The sequence below is a fragment of the Penicillium malachiteum genome, assembly GCF_028827825.1.
Source record: "Penicillium malachiteum strain IBT 17515 chromosome Unknown utg000002l:1.0-8849297.0:1.0-8852440.0, whole genome shotgun sequence".
Taxonomy (NCBI): Eukaryota; Fungi; Ascomycota; class Eurotiomycetes; order Eurotiales; family Aspergillaceae; genus Penicillium; species Penicillium malachiteum.
Genome location: NW_026643095.1, coordinates 8,798,784 through 8,822,960, shown reverse-complemented (window position 1 = coordinate 8,822,960; position 24,177 = coordinate 8,798,784). Strand labels below are relative to the sequence as shown.

Below are 24,177 nucleotides of genomic sequence, written 5' to 3'. Positions count from 1 at the left end.
TTTTACGGAGCTGCATCTAGCCTTTACTAATGGATTACCCCTACATTTCAACTGATCGTCAATCTATTCATAATCTAAACCAATCAATTTTCCTTTCCTTTCAGATTTCTGAATAGATTTTTGAACTCGCTTACTGGAGGCATTCTGCATGAATAGTGGATGATGCGCTCCGTTCTCCTGCTCGCCTGGACATTTGAGCTTTGCACGAAACTCCGAGGCTAAACGAGACTTCCAATGTTGTCTTAGAGCTCTCTCGGAAGTACGTTTTCCGTATTGGTTATCCTAGCCGAAGGATAAAATCTCGACAACAACCTAACCACCCCTGTGCATGCATGAACTGAACTAGGAGTATATCTCAATTCGGTAATTCTGGTCTTCATGTGGATCATCACGACTCGGAGACACTAGTTGACTCAGAGATCGGGGTTTCCAACATTTCAAATATTATCCCCGCATCACAACAGTGAGATATTAAAATTTGAATCCCATTTGCTCAGATCTATGCTCTCCTGGCGGGGTGTTCCTACACATTTGAAAGGTTTTCTGAGGTTTTGCCGAACGATCCCTTTTCCTTACAAAGCCCCACCCCTTGAAGTGGATATATTTGTGTCTGCGGAAAACCATCTTCCGCATGTTGAAATGGCATAGTATTGTCTTCTTACTGCTCACGACAAGGGGTAGCATCACCGGTAAATACTGAGGTCATAGCAAATTCTCAAAATACACACAGCCGGCTCAGGTGCTTCCAAGGTTCCAACATTTGAAGTGCCTCAGGCCGATCTTCCAATATCCATTTTAATGCACATGTGCTGTCATCAATGGTGGCATCCGTTCAAGTTGGGATCTGGTCATAAAATATCCGGCATCTTCAATGTATGAACAGCTCCAGCATAATACTTTCAACACACAATCAAAGGTCTCGTCCTGTTAACTGGAACTTGAATCACTCGAATTTTCAACCATGTCGTCGGCTGCCAACTTCAAGTTGAATTTTTCCGAGTACGTTACAACATTTGAAGAATGACGAACACGCCTGACGTATACATCTTCATATGCATGTGTGACTAACAAATAATCATCTCGATGTAGAAAAACATACTCTTTGAACACCGGAGATAGCATCCCAGCAGTTGGACTTGGAACTTGGCAATCTCAGCCAGGTGATGTGAGCATTGCTGTTGAAGTTGCTTTACGAGCTGGGGGTCGCCACATTAATGCAACAGCAGCTTACGGCAATGAAGCTGAAGTCGGAGATGGGATTAAAGCATCCGGAGTTCCTCGCGATGAGATCTTTCTCACAACAAAACTTCATAATCAGTGGCACACCCGGGTCCCAGAAGCCATTGAAGCATCTCTAAGGGCACTTCAGACTGACTATGTTGATCTATACCTGATTCATTGGCCTTGTTCAACCGATCCCAATGATCAAACCAAGATCATTCCTGATTGGGACTACATCAACACATGGGTTGAAATGCAAAAGCTTCCAGCCACAGGGAAGGTGAAGGCAATCGGGGTTTCTAACTTTGGTATCACTCATCTTGAGAGACTACTGAATCACCCATCAACAAGGGTAAGGAGAAATTTTCATCCCAGAGATACTCCAAGAGCCCAGGGTTGCAGCTGACTCTTGATCAGATTGTTCCAGCCGTAAACCAGATTGAGCTCCATCCCAACAACCCATCGCCGAAGTTGGTAGCCTACAACACCAGGAACGGGATTCATAGCACTGCTTATTCATGCCTTGGATCAACTGATTCTCCCCTCTACAAAAATCAAACCCTGATCGACCTCGCCCAACGCAAGGGGCAGTCTGTGCAACGGATTCTTCTCAAGTGGGGCTTACAGAAGGGGTGGTCGGTTATTCCAAAGTCTGTCAATCCGCAACGAGTGCGAGAGAACTTTGATATCAATGATTGGGAGTTAACAAACGATGAGATTGCAATTATTGATGCCATCTCGTCTAGATTCAAGGTCTGCGACAGCTCTTTTCTTCCACCGGCGATGCATGATAAGCTTCGGCGACGACGAATGAATGGAACAAAGCCGTTGGGCCCAAACCCTGGAGCTTATATCTAGAATATTGGGAACTATAGTGACCGTATACGGTTTTCACTTTGTTGACTCAAACATCTGAATGACCCTGCGTCTTTACCTTACAATGGATGGAAATTATCGGGGTTGGGAAGAAAGGGATATCTGTTTTGCTGTTAAATAACATATGAAAACGAAGTATAATGTGATTCCTAACCTTGGAAGGTTGTCTGTCACCTGGCATATGCGCCCGAGAGCCTAGAACATGTAAATTCCAGTCTTACCTTCAACTCTTAATGCTATTGAATGAGTTCGAACATTGACTCCTACTAGACCTTCCAGAGCGTGGAGTTCCTTCAAATTTGAGCCTTTTAGTACCCAGGTAGTATTAGTCTTTCGACCCTTTCAAGTGGATACAACCTCATTCTTTAGATGGCGCTTCTGTCTTGAGACCTTCTAATGCTGGAGCCTGATATGGAAATTCATAGTTGGCACCTGGGTTGATTCACGGTGAAAGAAACATGCACTACCCTTACCACTACCACTGGCATTGACAGCACTGAGAAATCCGACTACAGAGAGCCCTCATCCACTGACCGGTGAAACCATGCCAATCATTTTGGGCCACGAGTTTTCAGGAACTGTCGTTGAGGTTCATCCCTCAGTTACGCGCTGCGAAGTGGGAAGCACAGTCGCAGTCGAAGGCCTGCTCAAAGATGAGAAGTGCTACGCTTGCTCAATTCGGAAGCGTAACGTTTGTGGCCAATCTGCATTCCTTGGTATTTCTGCCAACCCGGGAGGTCTATGTGAAAGCATTGTTATTTCAGCGTCTCTTTGCCATGTACTTCCAGCCGGGGTGTATCTAGAGGCTGGTGCCTTGATTGAGCCCCTCTCTGTTGCTTGGCATGCTGTGACAAATTCTGGAATTCAAGCACACCACTCCGCAATAGTCTTCGGTGCAGGCCCAATTGGTCTTGCTGTGATTATTTGCCTTATGGCCAAGGGTATCAAACATATTCTGGCCTTGGAGCCATCCAAGACACGACACCAACAAGCGGCAATGTTTGGTGCTGTCCGCACCTTTGATCCCATCACCACTGATGTTGCTGCTGCTGCCGAGGAAGCATGTGACGGGTATGTCGATCAAAAATATTCAAATTATTCTATAGAAAAGCAGCATATTCTATTTTGAAGTATAATGTCGGTCCAGACTTGGCATTTGACGCTTCCGGAGTTCGAGCCACCATTACCGACGGAATCAAGGCCATTCGTAAATACGGAAAGTATTACAACATTGCCCTGTGGAATAAACCGGTCCGTATATCCCGTTCCAATGAAGGACCAATTTCCATTAATATCTGATTTAGGCTATCGTTGATATGCATGAGTTGCTCTACTACGGTAAGACTATCCAGTCAGACCTTTCGCTCTCCCAGGGTGACTTCAAGTCGGTTATTGCCGCCATCCATGAGGGCAAGATCACTGGAAAAGATCTTGAGCGGATGATTACTTCACGTATTGAGTTGGAGGAGCTCGAAGAGAAAGGAATTATGGAGCTCATTAATAATAAGGAGGAGCATGTCAAGATTCTCATTAGGGTCGATAAGACGCAACCAAAGCCATAGGCATCTGGGTTTTTAATTTTTATTTTGAACCTGCTACTACTAGTTTCTCAAATTTGAGTATTCAATTCAAATCAGTCAAATCAATCTTTTCCATGGTATTTGTTACTACTCTTTCACTGGGGTATGAAATCATCTTACCTCTTCCCCGCTTGGTCTTAAAGATACATCAATGCATGTACTATTGAGACAGATTTAAGGCGTAAGTTGAAAGCACGTCCGAGGTTGTACTATTTACATGTACTTTTACTAGTTACTCTTTGGTCCATGATAAGTTCTCCTCTTCACATGTGCATATTTCCCAAAACCGTCCATGTGGAAATTGATGTGTTTTTATATAGTACTAGCTGAGAATCTCGGAATTCCTTGACAAGGCAAGTGAACTCAACAACTAAGGGGGTAATAGCTGTTTAGTATAGGCGCCTTGTCAGCTCAATCAATCCAAGGCTTTGTGGTCTATTATGAGATGAGGTACCGAGCCTGGAGCACGCACGCCCGATGAGACAGTGTGAAAGAACGGATAAAGTTAACGTGGCATCTTCCAAGATTCCATGTGGGATTTTGGGTGGAGTGCTGAAAAGCTTTGACTTCGACCATATGGTACTGGCATGGATTTCCCCGCATCATCTGGCTCAAGTTGCGGAAAAGCGGGTATAAATTGGAGAGCCGAACAATCATCACCAAGTATCAGTACCTATGTCATTCCATAAATCTTGGAATGAGTTACCTTCCGCTTTTCCGCTAGATCATCATGGAAACCTTTTGCTCTCGGGGCATTAAAGCACACCAATTCGTCAGAAATCACCAGCTTCACAGACCTTTATCAATCAATCCGATATCGTCAGTCAATTCGAGAGTTTCGTCAAAATGCCGAGTACAGATTTCAGTGCTGTTACTGAGAACGACATTTGGAATGTTAAACAAGCACCTTTTCACTACATCAAGGATGATGTTAAGAAGCCACTCGAAGATGACTTCATGTACGAGTTCAAGTATGACTTTCCTCTCCCGACTCACGGAGATGATGTAGAATTTTTGGACTTCACCGTGGAGGATGAGAAGGACAAGCAAGAAATCGCAGGTCAGCTTGTGAACGCCATTGCCCGCTCGATTCAGAGAGGCGATTCAAAGGCATTCGCCGGTTTATTTGTTGGAAATGGTATATTTGAGAACCGCTGAATGTCGAAACTATCAGTACTAACTTCTCTAGGCATCTGGGGAGACAAGCTTGTCTTCACCTGGGATTATCGATCTTTCAATATCCGCAGCAAGATCGAGAAAGCTGCTTCCGATTTGTTCTCTCAGACTTCGGTACAACACGAAAAGCTCATTGACCCTTCGCCATCGATACAGAGGCCCTATACCGATATTACTTGGATGCAGGCTGTTTATTCGTTCGATACAGACGTGGCCAGTGCGAGTGCAGTGATGAAAATTGTCAAAACTGGAGAAGGCTTCAAATTGTGGACGCTGCATACTGCTATGGAAGGTCTTCATGATACCCAGAAGTCCCAAACCCTGATGGCCATATGGTCGTAAACAAGTCATGGTGCGATCGACGAGCTGAGGATAATAACCTGGACGGGGTGGAGCCTGATGTGGTGGTTGTTGGTGGGGGTCACTGGTGAGTCTTTCAATATACTGAAAACCCGATGATTGAAATGCTGACATTGTTGAAAGTGGTCTACATATTGCTGCACGACTAAAGGCTCTCGGAATCACGCCCCTCATTGTTGAGCGAAACCAGCGGATTGGGGATAACTGGCGCAAACGATATGAATATCTCTCACTGCATCTTCCGCATTGGGGGGGATCACTTCTCTTACTTCCCTTTCCCGTGAGTGAACAGCGTGAAGTTTTATTTGGGTGCAAGGGGATCCTAACAGCCTTCTTCAGAGAGCATTGGCCCACATATACTCCAGCAGGCAAGATGGGTGACTGGTTAGATTGGTATGCGCAGGCTCTTGAACTCCCGACATGGACAGATTCCAACATTGTGTCTACCGCGCAAAGAGAGAATGGAGAATGGGATATTAAGATTCAACGTGGAACCAACCAGAATAAGTACACTCGAACCTTCCACCCAAAGCACGTCATCCTGGCTACCTCATTTGCCGGTGTGCCTTTTATGCCAGAGATACCTGGTATGGAAGACTTTAAGGGAGAGATAAGACATTCTACCCAACATGACTCTTCCCGGGAGTGGGAGAGGAAGAAAGTTCTGGTGGTAGCGACTTCATCATCTGGTTTTGATACAGCATTCGATTTCGCTCGTTGCGGAATTGATGTCACACTTCTTCAAAGATCACCAACATACGTCATGTCTTTGGATGAATCGGTTCCCAGAGTAAGCTGCTTCTCACGACACCATCATAGGTTCCAATATCAATTATTTCATAGATGATTCAGCCAGTCTACGGGCCAGAAGGCCACAAGGCACCGGACATGGATACTGTTGATCGTATTGCCAATGGCCTTCCAGTTGGTCCTGCTGAAGAGCCATTCCGCCGCACGGCCAAGGATATCTGGGACGCAGATGCTGAAATGATTGCGAAGATGGAGAAGGCCTGTTTTCAGGTCTGGAGAGGCCAACGTGATACCGGACAACAGACTTTGGCTTATACCAGAAACGGAGGCTTTTACTTCGATGCCGGTGCATTTCAGGCAATCATTGACGGTCGAATCAAGGTTGAACAGGGTTACCCGGTTCAGTTCACTGAGAATAGTCTCATTCTGAATAACAATAGGGAGGTGAAGTACGATCTTGTAATTTTGGCTACTAGGTTCAAGAATGCGATTGAATCAGTGCGTCGGATCTTTGGTGATGATGTCGCTAGGAAGTGTAAGCCAATCTGGGGTATTGATGAGGGCGAGTTACGTTGTGCCTGGAAAGAGACCGGCGTGCAGAACATGTGGCTAATGGTTGGGGCATTGCAACACAGCCGGTATCACTCAAAGAAGCTGGCTTTGAGAATTAAGGCAATTCTGGAAGGGATCGCTCGTAAGCCATATTCGGGGTAAATTGAAGCATTATCCTGGTTGCTTCAACGCCTGGTTCATAACTGAAGAATCACAAAATGCAAATGTTGGTTCAAGTCTTTTTTGCTTCCTTTAAAACACAAGATAATCTGCATTATTGATTTTTGAAACATTTCAACATTGAAGTTGGTGCTCTCGGTGCAAAAGTGCCCCAGGTGACAATCCGCATGAAAATAATACTGATATATGCATTAATAGGCCGGGTGTTCGGGTTACGCATATGTACAGCTATGTCCAAGCTTGGGGGATTGAAGCTGGAGATAACACTTGAGATAGGTCAGACCTAGGTATCTGTGATCGTATCATAGTGGCTCACTCTTACATGAATCAAAATGGTACAGAGTCACAACAACATGAAATCAGTTTCTGATAAGGCAACGCCCGAGCAGACTGAGGTTAAACATAGTACTTGAGAGGATTTGGTGCAGGAACAGGCATAAAGTTTGGGCAAAATGAAGATATTTGGTGGCTAACCCAGCGCACCCAAATTTACCTCGTCTGTTCTGAATAAGAACTCGTCAAAATCAAAATTAATGTCATGAAAGATATCTTCAGAACTGAAGCCCCAATCGCTCGTCAATTTTACACTTTCGTCAAGCGTATGTAGAGAATTTGCATGTGAGGCCTTCATATACAGAGCCTCAAAGGTTGTGATGCACTGCTGAACGTATGTACTCAGGTGAATATGTGCGTAAAGAGTTTCCATAACGTTCTGCCATGATCGACGGACTGAACAGGTAAATAGATCCGATTCGACCATGGCTGCGAGGAAAATTACACCAGCAATGTGGAGATAGTAAATTCGGGTCCACCAAGGGAGAATACCGATAGACGGACCGAGGTCTAATGTTTCGACGACTAGAGATGTAACACTCTGCGCGGCCTCAACACACATTCTGGCACCCTCCTTGAGAAGGCGCTCACTAAGACTTGGATTTTTGATAGAATTGGATTGAGAATTGGATTTCATCGAGTAGAAACGTGCAAGTATTGGTCTGTACAGGTAGAGTCGGAAATGAAGAAAACTATGACGAGGATGAGTGAGCGGAGGTGACATTTGATCGACAAATCGAAGCAAGGACGTACCGAATGTGGAGTAGATATCGCGTCATTCTAGGTATTCTGTCTTCCTGGAATTTCAAGTTTCCTAACTGGAGTTTACTTGGGAGATTAGCCTCCCATTCATTGAGACAATTGTCCAGATGAACTACTGCTGTGTGATATTCCTCCTGCTGATGGAGAGGCGGCATGACTGATCTAGCAGCTAGCGTGCTTCGTGTCTGAATCTGGGCTAGTTGTATCCGGTTACCAATTTCGTGAAGCTCCGAATACCAACGACAAGTCTCTGTTTGTCTATCTTCCAGCTCACAGGCGTTTCTCAAGTGGGGGCTCGGAATTAGAGCCAGTACCGATGTCCGCCCAAGTGACCAGGAGACACACCTGTATCAGTCAATTAACATTTCTTCTGTCCTTATAATTCAGGAACTATTGGGCGTACCGATCTAGGGAAATACAGCTTGCCCAGACCTTACGTTTCAGCCGTGCATCATCACCCATACCCTTCGCGGAGGAGCTCTCTGGGAGGTGACAGCATATTGTTTGTGCAATACGCATTGCCAGTCCCGCAGTCATCCAAGTCTTTTGTTGATTGCCAGCGCAGTGGAGGTATCGGTTCATAAGCATTATGCACTGCACCTGCTCGACCGACCCAGCATCCCAAAGGATAGATTCGGCAGGGAAAAGATCCCATCCGCGCCGAAAATAATTGTTTCCCTCTTCACTTCTCTTCGCAAGGGCGATATATTCTTGTCTTTGCACTGCGAGTGCAAATACTAAATTGAGAATGCTGAGTTGGATGGAAGGTTCTATACACAGAGGCAAGCTGGAGTTAGAGTACAAGGAATCATAGTACTTCAAGAACTGCTGGCGGTCCAATATAGGTTCTGCAGGATCGACATATTCCCAATATACTTCCACAAGCTGATCCGCACATGTTTGGGAAGGCAATTCAGTGGATATGGGGAAAGTGGAGCATCTGACGGATAGATCCAGGTTTTCAAACAGGGGCGCATCCATAAGTGGGACTTGATAGGGCGTGCATGGTGAAACAAAGCCTGCTCTCTCATCTATAGCCGCAGCAACCTGACCCGCGAAACGGCCATGGCCTGTATAATATGTGCGATCCTGGTTCGAATTGTCGTCCCCCAAAGATTCTGGGCGAGAGCGAGACTCAAGCGTTGCGGGGGTCGGGGGGAGTTTGTATTGGAGATAGAGGCCGAGCGAGGAGAGGAACTGTCTGAATGGACTGTTTTGAAGCAAGCTTGTGTGCGTCCTCACAGACCGTGGAAGGCGTTTTGTAGTTGCCTGCCTTTCTGTCGACCTGACGCTTGGCGCAAGCTATTCATTCTTCAATATCAGCTTGGCATACGACATATTTTGTCTTGGAGGAAAGAGTGGAATACAAGGGCGACTCCCATCGCATTTGGCCTTTCTGGAGCGGCATGCTTGACAAGCCTTTGAAGCTTTTAATCGCGGCCTGCGTATTACCCGTGTGTCACGTTGGTCTGGTTGTAACGATATCATGGCACAAGTTCCAGGGGAGATATCAAGGCGAGTTCAAGACCAGATCCAGTTGAACTTGTTTATTTCCAGAATTTATACGCAGTAGTAGCCCGTAAGAAAGGTATGAATAGCATCGGAGCATGGACAAAGCGTGCATGTGATCAATATTACGAGGCTCGCGATGTTCTTGTATTAATACGGTATTTGGTCACTTTGAATACATGACCGATACGGATTCATGCCAATTGCCCAATCAGAGTCGGATCCGTGGTCAACGGCCCCTTTATGGCACCCCATTTCATTGGATAATGAGATGGATTTAATCAGATTTTGCCCAATAGGAACACTTTTAACTCACATCCACTTTCTATTTCCAGCCAATGGAGATTCAATCCGGTTGTCACCACCACGGACGGCATCTATAACACATTCTAACCATAGGTACAAAAGGTGCCCAAGTTGGTATAAAGATCATGATCACATCAGCCCTTAGAAGTCTCTTTGAATCCCTTGAAATATCTACTCTTGAAATCTCATCATTTGTTCATCATGCCAATCGAGACTCCGATGTCTACTGACACAGTCGAGGTCGAGAAAGCACCCATCTATGACGGCATGGGTACTGACGAAGACCCCTTCGTGGTGCAATTTCAGAAGAACGACCCTGATAATCCGATGAACTGGAGCTCTTCTCGTAAATGGTTCATTGCCTGCATTGCAACTACCTCCGTTTTTGCTATCACCTTAGCCTCGTCCGCATACTCCGCATCCTCCAATGAAATCCTTGCAGAATTCGATGTTAGCCCAGAAGTCTTCACGCTGGGTCTTTCCCTTTTCGTTCTCGGATTTGCAGTCGGTCCTGGACTCTGGGGTCCTCTGTAAGTGATAAGTGATCATGCTTACCACGCGCACCTTTCAATCTCTTTTGTGTGTTCACTCACTGATTGACTCCATCTCTAAGATCCGAACTATACGGAAGAAGAAAGCTGTGGATAACCAGTCATATCGCAATGGTTTTTTTCCTCGGTGGATCTGCTGGAAGTCAAAACATCGCCACCCTTCTCGTCTTACGATTCTTCGCCGGCACTTTTGGAGCATCTCCACTCGTGAATTCCGGTGGCACAATCGCCGATCTGTTTTTACCAGCCCAGCGCGGCCTTGCTTTAACAGTCTATTCTGTCGCGCCATTCCTTGGTCCCGTACTTGGTCCAGTAGTTGGGGGTTTTATCTCCGAGAATATTGGTTGGAGATGGGTACAAGGCGTCTGTACGATTTTTATTGGACTTCTCGGTATCCTGGGTGGGATCTGTATTCCTGAAACATATGGGCCCGTTATTCTACAGCGGCACGCTCTTTCACTTTCAAGATCGGACTTCAATACCTACATAAGCGTCCTAGAGAAACGTCAGGGCAAGAAGAATCCATCCGAAGTCTTCAAGAAGGCTCTGTTCCGGCCTTGGATTTTTCTTTTCCTTGAGCCCATTCTCTTGGTCGCATCCATTTATATGGCCATTATTTATGGTACAGTTTATATGTTTATGAGTGCCATGCCAATTGTATTCAACGAAGATCGTGGCTGGAGTGAAGGCATTGGGGGCCTCTCCTTTCTCGGTATTGCTATGGGCATCGTCTTGGGTTTGGTTTATACAATCTGGGACAACAACACCCGATATATCAGATTGGTTATATCCAAAACCACAACGCCAGAGTCCCGCTTGCCACCCGCTATTATCGGCGCAGTCGCTCTACCTATTGGAATGTTTGCATTTGCTTGGACCAACTACCCTAGCATCCACTGGTCTGTATGCATCATTCTGTCGGCCCCATTCGGATTCGGTTGTGTGCTTGTTCTCCTACCCATCATGAACTATTTGATCGATACCTATACAATCTACGCTTCATCCGTTCTAGCTGCAGCTGCTATCTTTCGGTCTGTAGTGGGTGCTGTGTTTCCCCTATTCACGACGCAGATGTATAATAACTTGGGCATCCACTGGGCATCTAGTGTTCCAGCTTTCATGACAGTGATTTGTATGCCATTTCCACTTATCATGTATTGCTATGGTATGCAGGTGCGCATGAAGTGTAAGTTTTCTTTCGAGGCAGCGGAGATTATGAGGACGATGCAGATGCAACACGCTCAAAGCAACTCAGATTCAAGGGAATGAGGACTTCGGGAGGGGTGGCATATGACTAGCCAAGCTTTGCTTGGAATTGAAACTTTCACAGGAATATGTGATAGAGGAAAGGCAACGATGACCTACTAGTAGGTTATACTACGCCAGGCTCAATGACTACCTAGAATGGGGATGAGGCAGTACATAGCCCGGAGCGGTGTTTGTGGAAAGGCATAGTAGACATAACTTGAATGAAGAGACTGGATGGATAGAGATATAACACTACCACGGTACCTGCCAGTGGGGGTTGAGGAGTTCACATGTGTACTAAATGTTAGCACTGAGTACCATGATGGAACACCAGTCTACGTAGAACCTTGGAATGATTCTGAGCTTTTTATGTGACTCTTCAAGACTAGTGTTATACAAACTTCCTCTCATTCCAATATTATTGGCCGCGAAGGGGAATACATATGATCTCATTATAGCCTTCAAGTTCTCATTTTCGGATCTGGCACAGGCCTCATATTGAGCGTGGACTTCAACTCACCCGCGAGTGATCGTAAACCACAAACAGGATTAACATGGATATCAAGATGGCATACAATCTTGGGAAGATTTGTGGTGCAATTTTCCAAAGCACTAGTATCACGGTATTAGGTGGACTGTGAAGGAACCTAAGGCCAATGCATAGATGTGGAGTATTACAATATTCACGAGATCAAAACTATTTTATCTACTTATCAATATAGGAAGAACTGCCATCTTACACATTTCTGAAACAATTAGGTATCAAACATTTGGATGTTGAGACCGGAGACCGGAGATCGTTGGTCGGTGGTCGCAATTGACCAAAAATCTCCGAACTTGACCACAACACTCCGACCACCTGGGGACATCTTCACATTACGAGACCAAGCATACGACCATGAGCTCCACATTACCGGAGGTTGTTGGCTCGAACCTACCATAATCTCCCGAATAATTATAAATCACAGGTCAATTCTCAAGGTGATGTTGTAGGAAAGGAAAAATGGAAGTACTTAAGAGAGGCATGTCGATGTTACTTCCCTTCCACTCATGCAAAATGACTATACCAACTACTGAAATCCCTGCCTACCAACTTTCAGGACTTGGGGGCATCCTGGTCGGACATGCTATTCCTCCTAAACCAGGGGTTAGTGCTCGCGATGAACCCCAGCCGCACACCTGGTCCTTACGTTCTGGCGTGTATACTCCGCGTGAATTGGTCGAAGGCTTCGCTCCCCTCTTGGAAACTGTTTTTTACCATCTAGGCGAGGATTCTCCAAACACGAGACCGGCCCGAGCATCGCTACTCGACAACGTTGCCTCCAACTTGTCCACCAACACTCGGGAATCAACCTTACCATTCCAGGACGATGTCACCGATCTCTCACGCCGAGAGATAAAAGAGCAGGCAGAACAAATTGATAGCACACTAGTGAACTGGGCGCGTGATGCCCCCAATGGCCCCTTTGAACCAAATCTCAATCTTCGTAGCCCGTGTGAGAATCATTTGCTCACGCCAGGCAATGTCGAGCTCATGTTTGGAAAGCGCAGTCAGCCACACCTAATGCAGCTATGCAATGAATATCTGCACCAAATGGTTCTACTTCGTGATGCCCTCCTTCCCTTTCGGAACTTCGACAAGGTCCTGATCCCCATCAATGGCAAAGCTGCACGGGGTATGCGCCACCTAGAGCCTGCCCGCGAACGATTCCTGACAACCCTAATTACCAAGAGCGCGACTCAGTCATCTGTAGTTGAATTGGCTAAAGCACTCCTAGAGCCAAATCTACCGCAGACTGACACCGGTGGTTATGGTTTCCAGTATGAGCATGGTTGCATCTTGCCATCTTTTCTGAGCGGCGGCGATACCCACTTCCACTTGCTAGAGTATATGCCGACGAAGATCGATCCATTGGAAGAGAAAGTTCTATTTGATTATGAGTTGTCCGATTACTTTACTGCTCAGCGTTCTGAGATTGCTGTTGGCTCTTTGGTTCGGGCTGAGGATCTGCTGAGCTTCCCCTCCGATTCCGTCTCTCCTATTGTTCAGAATGCTCATGTGGCCATCACCTCGTCGGCCAGCTCCACTATATTTCAGCTAAAGCTCCAGCTTGGTTTGAATAATGGCAAGTGCATCGGTGTTGATATCGGTCAGATCGCTCGCGGACATCGCTACTCCTATCAGGCACTCACCGGTGAAAGTACAGGCGTTCTGAACCAGAATGCCATCGTCCACCCGGCTCTTGACATTCTCCTACAACCGGACAGTGGTCTCATAACCGCCAAACAGGGAGGTCTTCATGTTATCCCGACCATGCAGCCAATCGTCGCACTCGCAATTCTAGGGAAGATATATCCAGAGAATGTCGTTCTCCTACCAGAGGGTGGGGCTCTTGGCCAGACTGAGAAATCTGGGAAAGACTTCGAGCCTAAATTTGTTATCTGGGGTGGTGTGAAACAGGGTGGTCTAAAGGGACATTTTTAAGTTCCTTTATTCGCTGAAGTCAAACCAATTTCTGGGATTAGAACATGAGGCTTTATCAATGTGTTACTTTTCTGATGTCTTATTGAGCGAGACTTCCACCATAAGCAAATACTCACTCGTTCAAATCAACTGCCTTCCGAACTTTGAGACAAGATAAATTCAGTAATACAGTGAAATAGAGAAGCAAAAATGGATTTTATTCTCTAGTATGTTCATCTATATGCTTACCTCGTCTCTGTGATGAGGGCGGATCTTCTGACACTCCAAAATGATCCTCGTTAAAGGCTGTAGTGATGGAACTTCCAATGTACCCAGATGAGACAAATTGAGTAAGTCCTGGAGGGTGCATTGAGTGGGTGAGATTGAACGGTCATAGTCACAGGCGATTCTCCATTCCTCCTCGCTACAGGCACGCCACATGCATTCCGGTGCTGGGAGAGGCATGTTAAGTATCATGTCATCGTCCAGTGGCTCAAAGTAATCATAGTGTAGTCTTCGGGTTTCGGCTGCTAGTATATTGACGATATGAACGAAGAACATGTTACGTCGGAGGGACTCAATAAACTTCCACTCTGACCATCCTGTCTCCTTTCCCTCGAGCTCCCTTTTATGCAATTTGCAGAGGCATCTTGTAATCTGTGTGAAAGTCGGGAAATGAGTGACGGGAAACTATGCAAGGGCAGCTACGGATACTCACTTTTAGTAGAAAAGAACCGTGAAGTTCCGCTGCCTTTCTCGAGTCTTCTTGGTGCTGCTTATTTCCTCCATCTGCAGACTTTTGTTCGAAGAGTCCCAATATCTGATAAATACATACGGCATGTAGAGCTGCAAGGCATGTTTCTGGGCGGTCGAGGGAAAGACGAAAATCGCGAACCAGCTGTTCTCGCTGACTCTTTATCAGACTTTCAACAAACTCGAAGCTAGATTCCACGGAGCTAACATAGGCTGACACGCAGGCGAGGGCGATACCAAGGGGCTCGGCCATACCATTCTGAGAGCACCGGTAGAGATTGTGATGAATGAATGGGGACCAGAACTGATGCTGCAGCATCAATCGTGGATATTCGCATAGAATCCAGAGAAGCTTTTGGGATAGATCGGTTCTATCCCCTTCCAAATGAGAAATATCTGTGGCAAAGGACTGGCAAATGTGCTTATAGTATTATTCCATGACAAGCCAGGTTCAGGGATCCTTGTGTCACCTCTTTCTGTGACTTGGTCCATCATGTGTCCCTTTACTGTTGTTGAAGGTTGGAAGGGAAGCGGATTTCCCAGAGGATCTTCCAAGACTGATTGTGAAGAACTTTCGGATGAGTGCGGTATAGTGAATGTTTGCTGCGGTGAAATAAATGAGGACGATTGTTGGTTATGTAAATGGTCCGGGTCATCCACCGAGAATAACGATCCTAGGTCAGGCCAGGAAGGACCTGTTGCATATTCAGATAAGCCCAGCATAACTTCCATATTATTCAGTACTGGATTCCAAGAGATATCAGCTGTGTTATGATGGCTATGAATTCCGTACACGCGCAATGTCGTGGACATGAAATGATCTCCAATGTTTAAATCAGCGGACATAGGCTCTGAATCTTCGACCAGAGGTATTGTGAACTCTCGGTCCCGGGCCTGACTCCCCTGTACTGGCAATGTGACAGGTGTCGACGAAGTGTCGGGATAGCGGCAGGATGTACCTACTTGAATACATCGACTACAGGCAGGGCGGGTCAATGAGCCTCGTAACTTCTTCTGAGCGCAGTTTTCACAGGACTTGCGCTTGGAGGCACGCTTTTGGCCGAAAGTCTTAGCGCATCGACGTCTATGTCGATCCCGTAGATCGCCTGTTGCAACTTGGAGTGTCAATTATTTCGATTTCTTCTCAATTAGACTTGTCATTCATATTCAGAATCGAGATAAAAAAAGGGCCCAGGATCTGAGACAACATACGCCGACTATATGTCTTTTGACAAAGGGTACATAGAAATTCAGTATCTGTAGTGCCTGATATGAGGGGAGGATCAGTATCTTCCACGTAGTCACTCAAGTTCCGATCCATAGTGAGAGGGTTCCCACAACTGGAGCCTTCCAAGGTCGGAACTAGCCGGCGTTTACGATGTATGGAAATTATCGATGATATTAGAAGGATATCAAACATCCAATGACTCCAATCAAAACAATACAGATCAGAAATCTTCCAAGGCAGCGGGGTTGAAGATCCTTGGGGCCAGCTTACTAATGTCAAACATCATCACCTCATCCATCCAGCCCTGGAGCCTGAACTTGAAGCCGTGCAAGGCTCACTGGCAAGTAGTTTGAAGAAATCCGTGCACATGTGCTAGGATGAAGCAGTGGTCTAGATGGGCTGCGATAAGCAAACACAGGGGGCAAAATGGGCAAAATGGGCAAAATGATTGATTCCATTTGGATTGATTGAACACTCGCCTTCAAATGTTATAAATGGCTTGTCAGTTGTTTTTCTGTGCCTATCAACGTTCAAATGTTCATACTGAGTTCAAATATTCACTGAAGATAGAAAATTGAGGGTATCAAACACCAAGGTTCAAACAGTGAACCGGGTGATTTGGGCATTGTTCAAATATTTGAAATGCTTTAAAATATATACATGATACCACCTGGGCACTCATCAGGACCGCATTTGGAGTAACTGGTACTGGTCTCTTTGCTTCAATATTGTAGCTCGTCGTTTGGTCACCAACAAGAATATACACCCAGCAATCGCCAAGAGCAACCCGACGACGCCAAAACTGGCCAGGAATGCTGAAACATTTCTTCCCTGTGACGTTAATTGAAGTACGTCAGACGATCCCAGAGTGTTGCCCTCGATATCTAACCCGAGTACACGGATTGAGGAGCCCTGTAGGAGCTGTGATGTAAGTTCAATCTCGGTTTCAAAGCCAGTTGTGAATACTTGAGAAAAAATGAAAAAGGAATCATCATCTCCTTTCACCTCAAGTTGCCAGCGGTCCACCTCAGTGGCTCCATTCCAGCTCACATACAACATCTCATCCTCGATAGCCACATCCGGAGGTTGAGTCGGAAGTCCGATCCAGTCACCTCGAAAGACTCGGTAGGATTTTGTGCGACCGAAGGTATTCCAGGCTGATGGACCGTAATGCATGTCGCAGAGCACGCTACCATCCGGAGCAAATTCTGTAAAAGCAGCACTATGGCCCCAGCCAACAAAAATATTTTCGCTTCCTTCAAGTACCTGCACGCTCCCCAATGACACAACTTCCATGCCTTGAGGATGTGAAAATGCCGCTCGTAGAGAAGCTTGTCGGTTAGGAATGTCCAAGTCGATGATAAGACCTCGGCTCTCTATAGAAGGATCGGAATTATCCTCCACTGCATTATCAAACAATGTGATACTGCTGTTGCCGTACCAACGGGCGTGATGTTGCCAAGAGATTCCAGTCGCAGATCCATCCTCTGACATATCTTGGAAGTCGTTGGATTTTCCTCCTAATGTCCAAAGAACACTCCCATCGGTGCCACTCACTCCGTTAATGGTGTGGGTGTATCGGCTCGAGACCAGGTAATTTCCAGCGGGGTCCTTCTCCACACTATTGAGGTGAAAGAAATCAAAGGCGGCGTCTGGCGACTTTCCACATCCTGAGAACGCGGCGGCATGCGTTTCCTGACAGCCGGTCAATCCATGAAATGTATCCTCCACGGAAAAGTGCTCTGACGCGCGCCATTCGAATTGAACTTCCCCTGTCTCGATTTCGATCTCTTGTATCACTCCATCCAGGAGCCAGCCCTCGGATGGCCCTCCAATCGGTGTCAAATCGGCCGGGATCGGATCATAAATCACAACGAGGGCGGTTCCTTCCGGGGTAAGATGAAATTCATGCATATCGCCTGTGGTAAAGTCTCCACCAGGGGAGAGACGATATCGAACATTATACGAGGAGTCGAGCTATAATGAAGCCGATTTTGTTAGCATAGGTTCAGGTTCGTCCCCTTTTTTTTGCACTTCCTCAATAGAATCAGACAATCGACATCATCATCATCGTGAAAGACCCCAATGAGTACGTACCATGTACCAGTAACCTTGTTTCCGTCCATCAATCTCCTCACCAACCCAAAAAGTTAAGAACCTTTCACCCTTGTATTGCTGCACTCTGAAGTCCTGCGTCACTCCCTCGAGGCCCTCAACTAATCGCCAAACTAATTCCCCATCGGCATCGAGGATTATAGGTCCTGGCTCTGGATTGGAATCCCCATTTGGCGCAAAGAAGAGGTAGTCGCGACTGCATCGGGCATCGTTCTCAATAAAGCCGAGGATTGGGGCGTCGTAGTCGAAGCTATGGTAATTTTGGGAGGGTGCGAAGCCATAGAGACCGATGTCATACCAGGTCAGGTCGGCGCGAAAGCGAAAACGGTGAAGTTGAGGCAGTAGGAAATGATAGACCACAATAAAAGCGGCTATGATAGGGATACCCCATAAGGATTTCCTCATACATGATCGTCGTTTTCCATGATATGCATATGCAGGGGGCGGGATGCCCTGTTCGTGGTCATGATCACCGATATCAGAGCCAATACTCATTTGACCCGACCCTCGACGCTGTAAGAAGGATGAAGATGACAAGCCTTGGCCATTTTGTGATGATTTGAGAAATTCGAAGGCCATGTGTAGATCAAGAATGCTATACTCGGCAGGTCTAGTTCACTCCGTAGATGCAAAGCAAATAGGAGTACCGCTAGAATTTAATAATATTGGAATAGAAATGATCATCTCAGCACCTTGGATGACGCAAAAGTTCACGGACATTTTGGAGTACGAGTCCCAAACCTTCGAAAATTTCTTAGATTTTAATTGATGGGTTGGAACAAGTATGTCTCCTCATGGGGTCCACAAGCTTGCGCGTTGGGATGGTTTAATCCCACGTCTTTTCATTATGATCCGCTGGTTATTGCACGGTTTAGTGAAAATCTGTACTTTAAGCTTGAAATCCGGCTAATATTTAAACCATGCCAGGTGCACGCGACAAAATGACGAATTCCGCTTAGCGTACTCGTATAATTAGTCCAATCAGGAATGTGTCAATATCCACAATTCCGGATCTAGTTAAGCTTATTACTCCCTCATACGCCATTTATCTCCATTTATCTCCACATAGCACTCTAGAGACTCCACTTTACTTCATCTTTTTCCATCTCTCCTTGGAACAATTTGCTTGGTGTGGCTGAGCAATATTCTGGAAATAAGTGTGGAGCAAACCGAGATTAATCCTTATCTTTTTCCCTTCAAATCAGATTACGAACTTTTACGACCCCTGACGAAGATTTGAATGAGGTTCATCATTTATAGAACCTAAGTTGTCAACTGGCAATACTAGTAGACATTACCTCTAACACAAGTTCAAGTTGCGCACCGTTGTGGTCAGGGTATTTGGAACATCCAGATGTCGTGATATGTATAGATTGATCACCGGCACATGCGCATGTGCGCATGGTATACCATCATTCTCTATGTAGGACTTGAATCGAGTCGGGAGAATTCCAAGGTTCAAATATTCCAGATGTCGCTTTCAAATGTTAGTGCCACTCGAGTGCTAAACTTGAATCCGAGTTAACGTCAAGTCCTACTACTAGTACATACATACTACGTAGCTAACATGGAATATTTTAATTCCATCAATTGTTTGAAAAGGACTTCTTGTTGAAATCTGGCCCGGACTCTGCTAACCTCAGGCTTCAAGCTTGGCATGATTGATGTAAAAAAAGGTTCAATCTAGCACTTGAGCCCTGGAGTGCTCTAGGACTACTACATAGTACATGCACATGCTTGTATCTGACTCGGAGGCGCCAACTTCAAGTTGAACTCCAGGGCTTGAAGTGCGACTTCCGAGTCGGGAGCCTTTCAACCAGATATATCAGATGAAACAGGTTGAAGTTTCAGATCAATAGCAATACATACAGATTATATATATTTAACAGGTTTCCAGTCACGGTCTATTGATGGAACATTTGAAGTGCCAGTGCTTGTACTCCACATGCAGCTTCAAGATGGATGCGACCGGCCTGGGGTAGTAGCATTACACTCTAGCCAGGCTGCATTCAAGGTTTTCATCATGATACTTGGATCTGCAGGTGTCAGCGCGCGTTTATCCTGAAAACGTACTAGTTTCAATGTTGATACGCTGCTTTGACGCGTAGGCACGGACTACTTGCGCTGTTTATGATCGCTCTCCGGCCCTTTAGACTCGGAACTTCTCCTCGGGGTCTCACACTTCCAGAAACCTGATTTTTCCACACTTAGAAAAAGCTACATACATAGGGGAATTTGAACTTCCAAGGTTGATTGTGGGGTATTGAGGGCGCAAATAAGCCCAAACACAGGAATCAGGTCAACTGAACACTTGGGGGACCTCACCTGTACACTTGGGGAAAATCCGTACCTAATCGGGATGTTCCGGACCCACCCTCGAAATTTTTCTTTGTTATTCAATTACACGTGCTCCACCCCTTCTCCATCGCCTTTTCTTTACCGCTTTCTTTCCTATCCTTACCGCTTTTATTATCATCATCAAAGATCTTGCTATTATTATCACTAAGCGCTAGGTCCGCACTTACCATCAAGGTTGATCACCCCTATCATCACCTACCCTCGATATCGTTCGATTACACACAATTATCCATGATGGACCGTCTAGTAGGCCCAAGATGGCTACAAAGCTTTGAACCATACCAGGACTATCTCCAGAAGGGCAGACTTGGTGGATTACAATACACAGGCTATGAAAAGGTAAAGGAGACTTCTCTAAGTGCTTTCGAAGTACTTATAGAGATACTAACACTGTCTAGAATGATGAAGGCAAGATCATTGTCCAGCCTGGAGAGGCCTTCTGTCGTTGGAAGGATTGCTCTATGTCATCACATGCCATGGAAACACGAAATCTACGAACCCATCTTCGATCACACTTCCCGCCTAGACAAGAAAGCCCCATTGCAAATGGGCCCACTGGGAGCATGTCGAATTTTGAGAAAGGGAATATAAGAGGTATGGGGTGTCTTTTCAGTACTCCCTAAGTGCTTCCACAGTGCTTACAGGTTTTTAGCATGGTATCGAGAGGCTTTGGAGCTTTGGGATGTAGGTTCTATCCAGGTATCTCCTGATTCACTAGGACCATCCCAGGATGAAAGAGATACTATCAATATCCAGCTACAGCAGTCATTATCCGATGATCAGGTGTTATATCAGAACCAATCTATTCATTCTTCTGCTACTAAGCCACCAGTCCCCTTGACAAAGAATGGAAATGTATACTATCCCTGGATACTAAGTGCTTTTTTAGTGCTCCTTTGGCTAATATCTTTTTTAGATCTCCAAGAAGAAGACACGGGATATAATTCTTAATATTGACCCAGAGGCAACTTTTCCTTGTTCTGCTTGTACTAGTAAGAGAAAGGGTGGCTGTAAGTGCTTCATTCTCTTTTATATTCTAGGGCTTTATGACTAAAAATCCTATTAGCATGTGGTGCTAATTATGGGATATGTCAATGGCTAGATCTCTTTGATCTATCAGGGACAGTAGATTGGAAACATGTAAACCAGGGGAATCAAAGACAGGCAAGGTTACAAAGAGAAGAAGATGATATTATTGTTGCCTAGATCTTTTATAGACTAGAAGCGCTATCTTAGTACATAAATCAAAAAAGTCTTTTATTTATTTCTACAGTTATTAGTTAGATAGAATTAATTATAAGAGATAAAAGTGGTATAATCTCTATTGGCCATTACTAAACAAGGATAAAGGTTAAGCAAAGTGAGGTCCAGCAACAGCTAGGTGAAATTGGAATTACCCAGTTCCCCTGTGACACATATGCAGCTGATCCAGGAATTGATAGTGTAGACCGTAAGTATTTTCCAAGTGATTCCGAAGTGCTTCTGGAGTGCTGACTTGATTATTCTATCCAGGATGCCCCCTTGCACTTAAGAATTGTGACTATGCTCGTAATCTCAACTGGACTGATGCAGCAGAAATTGCCTTTATTTATTGGATTAATGGTTAGTAGGTATTAGGAAGTTTGATATTTGATATTTGATTCTGTCATCTTATGTTATGTTGTGTTATGTTGTGCTATTTAGAATATATATCTTTGAAGATTATAAGTTTTACTTTTTTCCTAATTCTTTAGTCTTTTATCCATAAAACCATAATCTATTTTACTATAGTCCTAACTCTAAGGCCCTTGCCTGATTCTTTGCTCTTAACTCTAGGTATTTTGCCCGAAGTTCTTCTTCTTTGATCTGATCTTCAAGAAGTTCAGTTGCTGATCTCCTATAGGATTTTAGTAACCTTATAAGTAATCCCTAAGTGCTTTCGAAGTACTGGACTTACTGCTGACCCTTACGGGGTTTTTTCTTTTTAGGGACACCTGTTGTTGAAACATCAGTGTTTCCATCCCCGTCCTGGGTAGTTGAATCTCTTTGCCGTATTGGGACCCTGGATTGATCTAGAAAATATTAGTATTATAGTGTTTATTAGGATATCTTTATAAGTAGCATACGTCTCTGAACCCATTTTTGGGCAGATGGTAGCATACCACCTTGACGATACTGATGACGAATTCCATATTCCTGGAAGGCTTTATGTGCAGATGAATCACGATAATCAAGTTTGAATGTACTATATAAAGATCAGATAAGTGCCTTCCTAGTGCTTAGTAAAGAGCCTATACTTACTTCTCAATTGCAGGTAATAGCTGTAGTGATTTGCCTGTTAGATTTGCCTTATTATGGGTCTGCTCAACTGCATTTGTATTAAGGACTAATGAGCCCTTGATGGATGGAGGGCAATAGGCAAGGTTATGACAAAGGCCATATGCAACAGCTACCTGTTTCTTATGCCGTAGCCAATTGGCAATCTCAGTAAAGCAACCGTAGCCTAGGAAGATAGAAATTAGGGCATAAGCACTTAGCCAGTACTGAGGAACCACTTACAGTCTTCATGTAGGAAGGTATCAATAATATCATAGAAAAGCTGTAATGTCTTTGCATCCTTAATCCTATAGAGAGCAGTTCGTACCCCCTGAAGCTCATCCTCTGTTGTACCACATTGTAGCTGGCGCTGGAGAAGTTCATCAATCCCACGGCGAAAGTGGATATGGCAGAACACAGTCATCTGTAGGGCAATAGTCCCACTGTCTAGTGTAGCTGGAGGAATTAAGGATAGGTAATCTGCAAACCCTATATCATACCATAAGCACTCCGGAAGCACTTAGAGAGTAATTAGCAAATCACATACCATCTCGTTGCTTCCAATCCATATCAACCACAACAGCCCATATGCCACAGTTATGAATTGGTCCAAATTGGCAAGGCCGCCCAGTGAGCTGCTCAATCCGCTCAAACACTCTCTGGAACATTGCCTTATAGGCCACACGTTTATCCTGGTTCGTAAAGACTCGACAGAGGGTAGTTACTAGAAGATATTAGTAATAGGTTATCTAAGTGCTTTGAGAGTACTTAATAAGAAGAATCAGACCTTTTGACTGTTCAGGGACCCTTCGTGCAAAGACAAGTTCATGTAAATCCTTATCATGAAGCCGCTTGCTAGACATATCCACCTCAAAGGACTGAATCTGATGGAAGTGGTCTGCTTGGTTCTTTGTTAAACAGACAATAAATAAATGGCCCTCTTGGCCCTTAACCACATCCTGGATATAAGTCTATTCAAATTAGAACACAGAAGTACTTCGAAAGCACTTAGGAAGGACGGAGAAAGGATATATTACTTACAGATAGTGTTGGACTATTAGCCTTTGCAAAGACTACCCCATTAAGAGACTGCCCAGCAGGGTAATGTATCAAGCGATGTTTCTGAATAATCAGACCTAGTCGCCCCTCATTTGCAAAGCTCCTGTGGATATCTGTAAGGCTCTTTGCCTGATATTTCTTACAGAGGTCCCTTAGCTCTGGACTAAAGAGGAAACGCCCTGTATTTCAAATTAGTATTTAGTATCAAGCTCTTTACTAAGCAGTCTCTAAGTACTTACCAGGTGTTAGGGAGGGTATCTGCATCTGTTGTATCAACCTTGTTAGATCATTAATGACCTTAACAGGCTGTGTACCAGGTGGTGGGGGTGCATGGGTATGCTCGCCCTTTGAGATAAAAAGAAAAAATGGACATTCAGATAAATCCACTGGAATAATACTCCACATCTCAACCTCACAGCCAGTCTGCTCAAGTGCCTGGGGATATCCAATCTTATGTGGATAGTCTATATAGCAATATCAATATCAAGTACCTACTAAGTA

General features: G+C 45.0%; 10 protein-coding genes across 10 annotated transcripts; 6 read left to right on the top strand and 4 right to left on the bottom strand.

The window, feature by feature from the left end:
• Positions 1-961: 961 nt before the first annotated feature.
• N7483_006307 (glycerol dehydrogenase Gcy1) lies at positions 962-2,079 on the top strand (the record flags this gene model as incomplete). Its single annotated transcript, XM_057089744.1, has 3 exons — positions 962-999; positions 1,090-1,573; positions 1,597-2,079. 3 exons carry the CDS (start codon positions 962-964, stop codon positions 2,077-2,079), a joined length of 1,005 nt encoding a protein of 334 aa, XP_056949573.1.
• Positions 2,080-2,593: 514 nt separating this feature from the next.
• On the top strand, positions 2,594-3,659 carry N7483_006306 (GroES-like protein; the record flags this gene model as incomplete). The annotated part of the gene is made up of 3 exons (XM_057089743.1): positions 2,594-3,161; positions 3,212-3,348; positions 3,402-3,659. The coding sequence occupies 3 exons, from the start codon at positions 2,594-2,596 to the stop codon at positions 3,657-3,659; spliced, it is 963 nt and encodes a 320-aa protein (XP_056949572.1).
• Positions 3,660-4,523: 864 nt separating this feature from the next.
• On the top strand, positions 4,524-6,677 carry N7483_006305 (Flavoprotein; the record flags this gene model as incomplete). The annotated part of the gene is given in 5 exon segments (XM_057089742.1): positions 4,524-4,815; positions 4,867-5,145; positions 5,163-5,280; positions 5,337-6,003; positions 6,057-6,677. 5 exon segments carry the CDS (start codon positions 4,524-4,526, stop codon positions 6,675-6,677), a joined length of 1,977 nt encoding a protein of 658 aa, XP_056949571.1.
• Positions 6,678-7,164: 487 nt separating this feature from the next.
• Positions 7,165-9,128, bottom strand: N7483_006304 (putative transcription factor; the record flags this gene model as incomplete). Its single annotated transcript, XM_057089741.1, has 4 exons — positions 7,165-7,720; positions 7,782-8,135; positions 8,194-9,000; positions 9,124-9,128. 4 exons carry the CDS (start codon positions 9,126-9,128, stop codon positions 7,165-7,167), a joined length of 1,722 nt encoding a protein of 573 aa, XP_056949570.1.
• A 678-nt stretch (positions 9,129-9,806) lies between these two features.
• On the top strand, positions 9,807-11,425 carry N7483_006303 (MFS transporter; the record flags this gene model as incomplete). The annotated part of the gene is made up of 2 exons (XM_057089740.1): positions 9,807-10,135; positions 10,219-11,425. 2 exons carry the CDS (start codon positions 9,807-9,809, stop codon positions 11,423-11,425), a joined length of 1,536 nt encoding a protein of 511 aa, XP_056949569.1.
• A 1,036-nt stretch (positions 11,426-12,461) lies between these two features.
• On the top strand, positions 12,462-13,889 carry N7483_006302 (uncharacterized protein; the record flags this gene model as incomplete). The annotated part of the gene is made up of 1 exon (XM_057089739.1): positions 12,462-13,889. One exon carries the CDS (start codon positions 12,462-12,464, stop codon positions 13,887-13,889), a length of 1,428 nt encoding a protein of 475 aa, XP_056949568.1.
• Positions 13,890-14,009: 120 nt separating this feature from the next.
• On the bottom strand, positions 14,010-15,942 carry N7483_006301 (Zn(II)2Cys6 transcription factor domain-containing protein; the record flags this gene model as incomplete). The annotated part of the gene is made up of 5 exons (XM_057089738.1): positions 14,010-14,030; positions 14,118-14,525; positions 14,587-15,030; positions 15,105-15,727; positions 15,834-15,942. The coding sequence occupies 5 exons, from the start codon at positions 15,940-15,942 to the stop codon at positions 14,010-14,012; spliced, it is 1,605 nt and encodes a 534-aa protein (XP_056949567.1).
• A 588-nt stretch (positions 15,943-16,530) lies between these two features.
• On the bottom strand, positions 16,531-18,459 carry N7483_006300 (arylsulfotransferase family protein; the record flags this gene model as incomplete). The annotated part of the gene is made up of 2 exons (XM_057089737.1): positions 16,531-17,826; positions 17,947-18,459. The coding sequence occupies 2 exons, from the start codon at positions 18,457-18,459 to the stop codon at positions 16,531-16,533; spliced, it is 1,809 nt and encodes a 602-aa protein (XP_056949566.1).
• Positions 18,460-20,556: 2,097 nt separating this feature from the next.
• N7483_006299 (uncharacterized protein) lies at positions 20,557-20,945 on the top strand (the record flags this gene model as incomplete). Its single annotated transcript, XM_057089736.1, has 2 exons — positions 20,557-20,691; positions 20,721-20,945. The coding sequence occupies 2 exons, from the start codon at positions 20,557-20,559 to the stop codon at positions 20,943-20,945; spliced, it is 360 nt and encodes a 119-aa protein (XP_056949565.1).
• Positions 20,946-22,133: 1,188 nt separating this feature from the next.
• On the bottom strand, positions 22,134-23,940 carry N7483_006298 (uncharacterized protein; the record flags this gene model as incomplete). The annotated part of the gene is made up of 9 exons (XM_057089735.1): positions 22,134-22,198; positions 22,259-22,373; positions 22,428-22,497; positions 22,603-22,804; positions 22,861-23,106; positions 23,165-23,341; positions 23,405-23,588; positions 23,659-23,855; positions 23,916-23,940. 9 exons carry the CDS (start codon positions 23,938-23,940, stop codon positions 22,134-22,136), a joined length of 1,281 nt encoding a protein of 426 aa, XP_056949564.1.
• Between the last annotated feature and the right edge of the window lie 237 nt (positions 23,941-24,177).